At 41.9% G+C, this 11,542-nt stretch overlaps 1 protein-coding gene across 1 annotated transcript; it reads left to right on the top strand.

The window, feature by feature from the left end:
- Positions 1 to 412: 412 nt before the first annotated feature.
- On the top strand, positions 413 to 10,592 carry epdr1 (ependymin related 1). The gene is made up of 3 exons (XM_080779213.1): positions 413 to 836; positions 6,138 to 6,346; positions 7,482 to 10,592. The coding sequence occupies exons 1-3, from the start codon at positions 580 to 582 to the stop codon at positions 7,685 to 7,687; spliced, it is 672 nt and encodes a 223-aa protein (XP_080635339.1). The 5' UTR covers positions 413 to 579; the 3' UTR covers positions 7,688 to 10,592.
- The last annotated feature ends 950 nt before the right edge of the window (positions 10,593 to 11,542 follow it).

The following is an 11,542-nucleotide window of genomic DNA, read 5'->3' as shown; positions in this document are numbered from 1 at the left end:
CTTTTTTAATTGAGAAATATATTACAAACAATTCAGGTAGAAAAACACAGCACAGCACTTGAAGAACAGAAAATAAACAAACGGGACAAATAAACAGAAAGACAATAGCCTACAATACAATAACATACTAATAACGATGATATCAAGGTTCTGGAAATATTGATTCAATTAAATAGCTGTAGCAGTTTTTCATTATTATTATTTTGTTCTTTTACAGGACCAATGACCACTTGAATGTGTTTTAAATTGTATTATTCTGCATGCCAAATTATTCATACACAAACAAAAACATTGCCAAAACTACACCAATCTCCCCCACTTCATAATATCGGAGCCGTGGCGTGTACCATTGGATATCAGGGCTATAGTGACGCGACTGCGCGTGTTGCGCTTTTTTTTACGCAAATTACGCAGCTTTCTTTCCCAACAACAAAAGGCCGTCAGTTCAGTTCAGTTCACTGACTGGACCAGGAGTCCAGGTCTACAGGACCACCGAACCGTGCGAATCAGCAGCGACAGACAGACACGCTCCATTTCATTTTCAAAACGCTATAGTATTATACATCATAAATAATCGTCATGCTGCTCCGGGTCGTGCTGCTGTTGTTGTTGTTCTCCGCGGCGTGCGTGCTGCCTTCCCCTGCATCATCATCCATGGGACCACCGTGGACGTGGAGCGGGGCAGGGCCGTGCACGGCCCCCCTGCAGTGGGAGGGAAGGTCGGTCCAGTACGACCACGGCACCGGGAGGAACACCCGCTCCGACCTGTCCTACGACGCCCAGAACCAAAGGCTGAGACTGCTGCAGCAGCACAAGAAACACACACCCTGCCAGAGGTAAAGAATAGAATAGCAATAATAATAATGATGATTTTGGTGATGATAATAATAGCCTAACAACAACACTATATTGTTAATTTAAAACTATTGTAAGTGATTGATTGATTGGTTGATTGAATACTTAATTAATGGTTGGCAGAAAAAGCCAGTGGTGCATATTTATAGGCCTACAAAAGATATGCTAGCTAAAGGATAACCCAAAAAAGCCTATTATTTCCATTGAGGTCCTGGGTATTCAATTCACAGACCTTTAAAGACAAACAATAACACAATAATGTGCAAGACATCACTATACTGTATACGAGTCGTAATACAAAGTAATGTATTTATTTTTGGTGATAAAAATGGGTTTTATAAGCTCTATATTCTGATAGGGTCTACAGTATAGCGTTTGTTCAGTAACAGGGGCCTCCTTAGCTCTGGTCCATAGCCCCAATGCCCTTTGCTGCCGTTGCATAAGGCATAGAGCTTTGGATCAGAGCAAGGGCCTCCCCATCTCTCCAGCTCTTTAGTAACCAGAACATACATTCAGGTGTGTTACAAGATGTCATCCAATCAGGAGATGGTTGTTATCAGAGAATACAAAACTGCTCGCCCTAATTCCAACTCCCCCAACCCGCGAAGAACGGTCACCCCGACTGTGAAGAACGGTCACCCCAAAGCCCGGCGAAGTCGCCCTAAAATCTCTGGCGAAGTCGCCCCAGAAGTGTGGACAAGTCGCCCCGTAAACTTTTAAACAGAGAGTGATAGAGATATTTTTACCTGTACTTTTGGGGGCTAGACAGAGAGGAGGAGGTAAAGTGTCTAGCTATAGTGAGAGTGGAGTTAAAATAAACATGGAGTACAGGTTCTAAATGTTCTAATATACATTGGGCGAGATATCCACACTTCTGGGCGTGATATCCACGCTTTGGGGGCGAGCTATCCACAGCTTTGGGGCGACCGTTCTTCACTTTTCAGCTTTAGTTGAAAGAAAGAAATCAAGACATCTGCGAGTTGCAAGGGTCCATCTGTGTTTAAATGAACACTCAAGATGTAAACATTTTGGGTCTTTCAAATGCTTATTATTGCCCCCACTGTGTGTGTTTAAAGTTAGGTTGAGCAGAGCAGGAACCAAATGCCGGACCCTTATGGCTCTGTAACTCAGTTGGAGAATTGTGCACTCGAGTTAAATTAACATTGATATTACAATATACATTGGGGTCCCAGAGATAGAAATGCCATTAAATGGAGGTCCGTAGCCTGATGCATGTCAAACTGGGGACAGTGGGGGTCCTTGAAATTAAAATGGTTTAAAACCACTGCTAGAGCCATACAAATCTTCTCTTATGGGGGGTCATTGGCATATCTTTTCAAATGGGGGTCTGCAGGTTAATAAGTTCTTGACATCAAAAAGTGTACTAGCCTATGAAACAACATTTAAATTTGGATGCAGAGAGCTGGTTGTTCAGTAGTCATGAGTTCATTTCCAAAGGTTAATTCACTGTGACTGCTTGCTTTGGCACATGATGGCTCTAGTATGGTGACTTTATCCCTTCATTTCTGTCTGACTTTATCCCATCATTTCTGTCCCGCGTAACCTGCTGAAATACTGCGTGAGTCGTGACCCATTCAATGAAATGAATGGGAATTAAATTCCTATTTTATTTGTGAGTGTGAGATGTCATACATGTATGTATCATATCATTACTTGCGCAAGCAGAGCGCGCAAGTAATCATTTCGCTTGGTCTCTTCGAAGTGAAGCCAAGTTTTCTTCAACCGTAAGTCTGTGCCTGGTTTGCTGGGACTAGTTACAAGTTACAACATTACGTCATATACACACCATGTACTCTGGTCCCAGTTCTCAACGATGACGTAATGTTGTAACTGGTCCCAGCAAACCAGGCACAGACTTACGGTTGAAAAAAACTTGGCTTCACTTTTTGGAACCAAGTAACCACAGTATACTGCTAATCAAATTACAACTACATACTCTGTATGTAGTTGTAATGTGATTTGTAATTTGTAAATCTGTGCCTGGTCTGCTGGGACCAGACTACACAGATGACCATATCTCTTACGTCATCACTGAGAGCTAGTCATACATATACACACCGTGTACTCTGGTCCCAGCTCTCAACGATGACGTAATGTGGTATCTGGTGGGACCAGATTACACAGATGACCATTTCTCTTACGTCATCACTGAGATACAAATCCAACTACAGATTTCGGAAGTATTTTAGATCATGTATATTTCAACAAATTTGAAAGTATTATTACAGAAATTGAAGTTAGAGACACATATTACTCTGATCATGATTTAGTATTAATATCACTATAGTACAAAATGAAATACATTTAAAACAATTGCCAATTTACAGTAAGTAATAAAATAATTATACTGTATAATATATTTTAATTCAGTTTATATACCTTTTTTTTCATCACATATCAATGATTCATTTTTCTGTAAAAAAGTAGTTAGGTAGCAAATAGTTACACGTAATGATTATACATTTCAAACGTTCCTTCACAGAGATACTGAGATGTGATAGTTTCCAGCGGTCGAAAGGACTTGCGCGCTTAGTGTGCAACAAGCAAGTATGCACTCGGCAGAGTGCAGTTCTAGTTGCTAATAGAATTATCTCCATATTTGAACTTTGTAAATTCACACCCTCATACTACAGTGTCACATAAAAGCATCAAAAGTAGCAGGCACCACATTTTGAGCTTGTAGATCTGCTACTTTTTCTACTTTTCAATTGGAATCCTGGAAATTAACTCAATGTCTGCCAAGGACTGAATTGACTGATTTTTTTAGCAACTCCCACAGCGCCAACGACGCCTTTATCGCGTCGCCTTTTTTTTTTTTTTTTTTTTTTTTAAACAAAAAAAATAATAAAAAATAATAAAAAAATGTATAGAGACTGGCACTTAGGGACTTTTTGGCACTTCTTAGAAGCGATGGAGCTTTGGACATACCGGTATGTGGTTTCCAACTTTCCACCCGAACAGAGACGATATGAGCCAATATCACAATCAGAATATTGTTTATTGTCACATGACAGGTTTAAGGTAAATCAAAGACCAGTAAGACGCCCGAAAGGGAGAGGTCACGTGCACGCATCCGCCTGGGTGATGGCAGATTGCTCGGCGAGCGCTGGGGCTTTGGCATGAGGGGTCAGATCAACATATGGAATTAATTCTGTACTGGCCGTATATGAAGCGTACAAGTGTACAGGGTTTGATGAGGTCAGATCAACATATGGAATGTCAGAACAGCTCAACTTCATATATGGAGAGTGTCTTGAGTGTACAGGGTTTGATGAGGGCCCTGGTAGGCCTTAAGTTTTGGGCCTGTTGTGTTGAGAACTCTAGTTTTCATAGTAAATGCGACCTACCGTCGCAATAATCATGAATGGTAGCAGCAGAGATTACACATGAGTTGCCGCAATAAGGTGAGGTTAAAAATAGTGTTGTTAAGTGGGTCAGCATAATCATGGCTGACTCTGATCAGTTTACATTGCAGATCATGGTCATAGCTACAAGTGATTGGCTGAATTGATAAGAATAATTACCGTAATAACTACATTGTTGTAGTGAGTAATTGCGAAAAAACTAAAATTCTCACAAGATTAAACAAGAAAACTGGTAAAATCTTAACATTTATAACTATTGAAGAGGTGACATTATTAAATTGAAGTGAGTTTGTTTTGACTGTTTTTGTGTTAAATATGTTTTTTCACATGGATACTCTTAGTGATAATGCATCCATGGTTTAATTTTCCACACTATTAACCTATAAATGGAAGGGCTTTGCTTAGGTACTGTGCGACTGCGAGTTCTAATGAGGGGTGTGAGAAAACATCGATACAACTGAATATCGTGAGAGTTTCATGCTACTTTATTGATTCTGAAAAACACCATTGCTTTTCTTTTAACTAATAAAATACGGCAACAGGTAAATGTTTATTCCTTTGCTCAGATTGCACAAATAGTTGTGCTGTGATTTAAATGCCAATCCAACTGTTCTGTACTGATAATAAGTACACTTCTTTACTGCATATAATTAATTTATGATAATTTATACTTTTAGTATTTATAGTATAAATTAGGCTTTATGTTAGATATTAGAAGAACAGCTTGAAACTGAATGGGTGTGTCTGTAAACATACAAGACAATGCAAATGAATACTCACAGTAGAGTATGCAGTTACAATGTATAGGCATTTGGAAGGCATTCTTTTTTTGAGTGGTGCAACCACTCCAAGGAACAGCAATGTCCTAACCTGACTATGTCCTAAACTATGTTTAGAGTACCAGTAGGGGCGCTGTTGTGCCAGAAACAGAGAAAGAGAGATAGTATTGCACTGTTGCCTGCTAATTACAGAGAGAGAGAGAGAGAGAGAGAGAGAGAGAGAGAGAGAGAGGCAGGGGAGAGGGGGAGTTGCACCACTCAGTTCACACACAGTTCTTAAATCTTTTAACCCATGACTTTTGCAACCCATTATGTTTTTCACCCATTGTCAATTATCTAATGTAATCCTGAGTGCTACCCTCCCTCTGTCAACCTGGAGAGAGCAACGGACTGACCTCATGATGCTTCCTTCTATGCATGAGGAGTCCAAGCCGCTTCTTTTCACCTGACGGGGGGGGGGGGGGGGTTTCGCCAGTTGAATGTAGCACGTGGAAGGCATTCTAATTCTAATCCAGAGAAATGTGGTTCTTCAGAGTAAATAGCATGAACCCTAGGCAACAGACAACAGGGTAAATGGTCACAAAAACAGAGTGCAAAGGAAACAATTTAGTTCTACAAAGAAACTCAATCATTGTCATTTCAAGGACACCCACAATTGATTTATAATATTTAAACCACGGACCCCCATTTGAACAAATGTTGTGCACCCTAAAACATGATCATCAGTTATTATTATAATATAAGGAGGAAGAACTCTTTCCAAAAAGTGTACAGTATTTGTTAAAATCATGCTTTTATGTGGACACGCCCACTAGTTAATTAAGTATGCCTGGTTTGCCTGATTGGTGGTGATCCACCTGAACTGAAGCCGCACCCATAGCTGTAGTTGTATGATAAAGGGGGAGGGGTTAGGGGAGGGGCTGATAATGTGATGATATTACTGTTTATTTCATTGGCCCGTTTGACTGTCAAGGGTTCAGCCTCCAGGAAGAAACCTGGAAAAAACTGGAAAAACTCCATATTTAAGTGGAACCCCCTCAAAGACTTTGACTGGTCTACTCTAAACAGCATGCTATCTATCTGTCTATCCAGTTCAACTCTTGTCTTCTGATTGCAGGTCCTTTGAGTACATCTACCTGTACCAGACTGGGGTGATGTTCCAGATCGACCAGAAGACCAAGGAGTGTTCTAAGCTGGCCTTGACGGAGGCCTGGGACCCCTTCGACATCCCAGACAACTCCACCTTTGAGGACCAGTACTTCATCGGCGGGCCCGGGGACATGATCCAGGTGCAGGAGTGGTCTGACAGGAAACCAGCTCGTAAACGTAAGTCTGTCGACACATCACATCTTGACTACTGCAATCTGAGACTCCCATCGGCAAATAAAGGAAAAACAGTGAGTCAACAGTCTGTGAGAGACTATGACTACTGTTACTTCCTTCCTATTGGCTTCCCGGCAGGGGCAACCAGTACAACCAGAGGGGAGTGCGAAAGACCATCCAGATGTAGTGGTGGGCGTCGCTCCAAATTATGTGACGTAGCGCTGCACTAGGGGGGAGAGGAGGGGCCAGGGTGACTGACAGATTGGTGAGATCCAATCAGGGTGTGCGCAAATCTCACGACCCGCCCCTCTAGACCAGAAACCTAACACAATTAGCTCAGGCTAGAGCCTCCCATCACTGGAATAGTCTCCCTACCGAGAGTATTTGTAATCATTGGTAATTATTAGCTCCATTTGTCACTGGTCCTTTGTCACTTCTCACATTTCACTGTAATTGTTCTGCAATACAAAGCAACCAAAGGCATGGACCCCATTTAAAATATTCACTCGGTGGTGTGTCATCCTTAAAGTGCCACACAGGATTCATTACTTCCCCAACCCGCAAACATGACGTGAGAGCAAAATGTCCGATGGGTGAATATAGTCAATACCTTAAAAGCGCCGGAACCAACCCTTCAACCCTTTCTTCTCACTTCGATCAGCTAACACAGGAATGCAGTTTGAGCCTTCCCTAAAACACAGTGCACAACGCTCCACAACACATCCCAGACTCTCCTCTCTCCTGGTTCACAAACCGTGGAATAATCTCCCCACTGCAGTCAGAACTGCAGTCATGAGTCACTCCCAAACTTCAACCGTAGTCTGAAGACTCATCTCTTCAGACTCCACCTCACCCCCTAGCACTCCTCGCTCCTTCTTATCCCTTCTTGCCACTGTACTTCGATAGACTACAGTATATAGTTTTCAATACACATACAGTACAATGGTCACCTATTCTAATTCTTCGTTATTTAGATGAGTTGTTTCTTGACCACAAATGTTAAGAATGTGATTTAGCAATAGAATGTTCTTTCGACAGATGCTAGATTCATTGTTTAGTTGGTATCCTAGTTTGTTTGAGACACTCTTGTCGACCACCACCATCAACCGGTCTCTCTCTGTCTGTCTCCACCAATCAGATGAGACGTGGGTGGGGGTGTACACACTGCAGGACTGCTACCCCGTGCAGGAGACCTACGTCGGGAACAGCAGCGTCTCCACCTCCACCCGCTTTTTCGACATCCAGCTGGGGATCAGTGACCCGGATGTCTTCACCCCGCCCTCCACCTGCCAGGTGGCCCGCCTTGACAAGATGTCTGAGACCACCAACACCACCCACTGCTGAGACCCTCCACCCAGTCCAGCACCATCATTCACTGTTGATCTTTGATCTTAACCAATTTTGGCGTAACGCAGATTCTAAAATGCCTTCTAAATCCTGACCTAAGTTTTCTGAAGAACTTAAAATATTTATATAGCCACATCAAATATTTGACATTTCTGAATACTGTACATACTGTACAGAACCCTAAGAGGGGTTCCCGTCCAGAAGGGTTATAACACCAAAAGGGGTTCCCGCCCAGAATGGGTTAAACTACTTAAAGGGATCGCTTAATGCACTGGTTCTCAATGTGAGGTCCGGGGACCCCCAGGGGGTTTGTTGAGGGGGTTCCAGGGGGTCCCCCCAGCTAATTGATAGTCAGTAGACAAATTGGCCCTTATGTGTCTGTAACTCAGAGAGCATAATAATTGAACATTTGTACACTCAGTGTTAAATCAACGCTGATGATTTCACTCTGTAGATTGGGGGTCCCAGAGACAAAACATTGCATCAACTGGGGTGTCTGTGCTTCAATACTTAATATACTATTCTATACAGCACAGAACTTTCTCTATAGTTGTTGTTCTTTGCTCACTTCTTTGCTTCGCGCTCTCTCAGGTTGAAGCTTGGTGTGTGATTAGTGACTACGTTCTGTTTTTCCACTAATGCGGCCTCGTAGTTGTCACGTGTTTGAATACACTAAGCCGTTTACACTCATATTTTGGGTGTGAAGAAATTGACCAAACTTCCCACGTTAGTAGTCTAGTCGGCGGTCCCCAAACTTTTTTGGCCGTGCGGTGTGCACCCCCTGTTACCTCCTGACCTAGCTGATGCACCTCCCAACGCTAAGTCTCATTGTATTTGGCCGAAAATTATACAATTTTAATATGATTATGGCAAATAATCACAGAATGTCACTGCACTGAGAGACATGCAGCTGCTGTATACTCCCACAGCTCTTCTATTCTCCTTACAACTAGTGTTTTACCATATTTTGCCATTTGTGCTAAATAACATAAGGGGACGGGTGCACGCACCACACTTTGGGAACCCCTGGTCTAGATAGAATATGCCATTCTAATGACGAGCAAGCTTTGGTCCCATATAAGTCTGCATTTGAGCAGACTTGAAAGAGCAGACCTCCGCAAAATTCACTGACAAAAAGAATACTCGGGCAACTTAAAAGCATCCTGGTATATGTTCCTAATAGCGATGCTTGGCTGTTCCTTCAAAGGGATACTTTGCCGATTTTGAGCCTTAATTCCATTGTTCACTTGTGAGATCATTAATGTGTGACAAATTAAAATAACCTATGTATTCTGTGTATTTATACTCTAAAAACTTCACAATGTTAGAGGCTCTAAAACTGCAGAAATGTGATGATGTGATGACATCAAAAGCCAAATCCCCAAACTCAAATTTCGGATTCCTCGCCCAGTGTGACCCAGAAATATCTATCTATATATATATCTATATCTACAGTATACACTGACACCACATAAGACAGGAACGCCCAAAAACGTCACATCCGTTTTTTTACCCTGGTCAGAATTTTCTATGGCTGCCAATGCGACTTTTTCCAATCCTTAATCACATACGGACAAACATCTATGCCGATAATATCTAACTTGCGGAGGTAACGTGCCTTGTCCACGGGCAACAGATCTTTCAACGTATGGCATTGCAAATACGTTTGATAATCGCTACTCTGCGCAATATTGTTTTGGAAATGCCGCAAATTGCATTGCAGTGAACGAGAGCAAATCACAACTTCCCCTGGGGGTGGTGACTCCGCCCTGAATACACGTTGTGGTGTCAGTTTATATCTAGATAGATAGATAGATTAAAAACTGGAAAATTGTCCCCTTAATCTTGGAAGTCTCTCTGCTTTGGTGTCAGGTACTTGCAGTAGATCTTACCGATCTGGGGACTCACGTCTATTGCTGCAAAAAGCTGAAATATATTAGAATTTTCTGTGACATCAAAGGGTTGCCTTGCATTCTAAAACAATCTTTAGTCCAGTGGTTAGTTCATGGCAGATGTAATGCAATCATTGAGTTCCATCGCAGCTGTTGTGAGCTTGTTGATGTGCTATTTTTTTGCTATTGTCGAACCATTTTGGTTATAATGCCTATAACATGCCCAGAATAGGCACACCAAGTTGAAAGCTGTTCAAACACAATTCCGTGGTTTAGAGTTAGAAATGCCAGTTTGAGGTCAATCCCTGCAGTACTGCAGGGATCTCAATGTTCTGTTGGATTTACACCACAAGAGGGAACTGGAACCTTTCTAATGCCCAACTAGGATAATAAGGATTTATACTTTGAAATTCTTCAGCTATTAAGATATTTGTATGAGCCTTAAACACTGACACTGCCGTGATTACTTTACTTTGCACTAATTAGGCTATATGTTTGTGCCAGGTACTGAAATGCAAGTTCAGTGTGTGTGTGTGTGTGTGTGTGTGTGTGTGTGTGTGTGTGTGTGTGTGTGTGTGTGTGTGTGTGTGTGTGTGTGTGTGTGTGTGTGTGTGTGTGTGTGTGTGTGTGTGTGTGTGTGTGTGTGTGTGTGTGTGTGTGTGTGTGTGTGTGTGTGTAGGGGGGGGATTAGGTGTGTGAAGATTGTGTATCATTTTCCTGGTCAAAAAAGCAGAATGACAAAATATTTAGTCTACACTACAGTATGTACAGTTTTTCCTATGAAAGCTTGCCAGAAAAAGTCTTGCTCACTGAATAAACTGTTAAGGGGACACTTCACCCTTTTTGCAAAAAAATATATATATTAATGACGTTTAGAAGATTTAGAATTATGTGGTTTTAGATTTTAGCAGTGTCTCTGATGTCATCAACACTGGGCACACTTCCTTCCTGGATTACAATTCCCATAATGCTTTGGTGCACTGCTCCTCCTTCGACTTCAGAAAATATAATTTATTTTTATTTTTGAATGCTCATAAAATGCTTTGTGGTCAAAGTGATGTTAAAATGAGCAGATGTTTCTGTCCTGGGACCTTCGTCAGTGCTATACGAATGAATCACAGGCAAACCAGTTGCTCAGACTAAATGGAAAATCCATCTGGATACTGTTTGAAGTATTTTGATTTGTATCTAAATCACCACGGACAGTGATGAAATACAAAATACGCTTCTTAAGTAATCTATTTGTGGTTAACAATCTGACAGCTGCACTCAATGGTACAAACATTTGTACCACCAGTAAATATTTCGCTGCCGTCTCCCGTTCAGGCTTGTGAATGTATTGAAACCTTCCTGAAAATGTTATATTTTTCATTTCCTGAAAAATGAACAGTTAGGAGGTAGGTGGTTTCTTCCCTACAGCAGAGATATATTTGCTGCTGCATTGTCTGAAGGAAGCCAAACAAAAATACGTTTTACTCTTATGTCTGTACACAAGATGTAACAATAAAGCACCACCTTGAACATTTTCCCCATGGGCTTAGTCACATGTTGGGCTCTTGATTTTACTTTGTATGGCCTGGAAAAATATGAAACACTCCACGCACCAGAATCCTGTTCTCCCAGTCCCGGCAGAGTAGTTAATTCCGGAGCATCGGATTGTGTGGCCCTGATGGACTGATCGAGGGTAGCTACTGGGACGTACGTCGGGATTTGATCAACCCCAGCTGCAGTGGGTCGCCTGAGTGAGGGGTATGATGTTGGTAGACCCGAAACCCCATTGACCTCAGGATACATCACTGAGGATATATAGGCCTATATGTCCCAGGTGCATCCATGCGATGTATTTTAGTTATAGTTATTCTATTTATAGTGACTCATAGGAATAGAGCGCCGCAGTCCCCGCCCCCTTTCAGAAAGGCGAGTGGCCCAGGAAGTGGAAGCCCCATGCATTCTCCCATCG

The sequence above is a fragment of the Protomyctophum bolini genome (genome assembly GCF_963924005.1).
Source record: "Protomyctophum bolini genome assembly, chromosome: 12".
Classification (NCBI taxonomy): domain Eukaryota; kingdom Metazoa; phylum Chordata; class Actinopteri; order Myctophiformes; family Myctophidae; genus Protomyctophum; species Protomyctophum bolini.
Note: the sequence above shows the minus strand (reverse complement) of the source record. Positions and strands in the feature narration are given on the sequence as shown.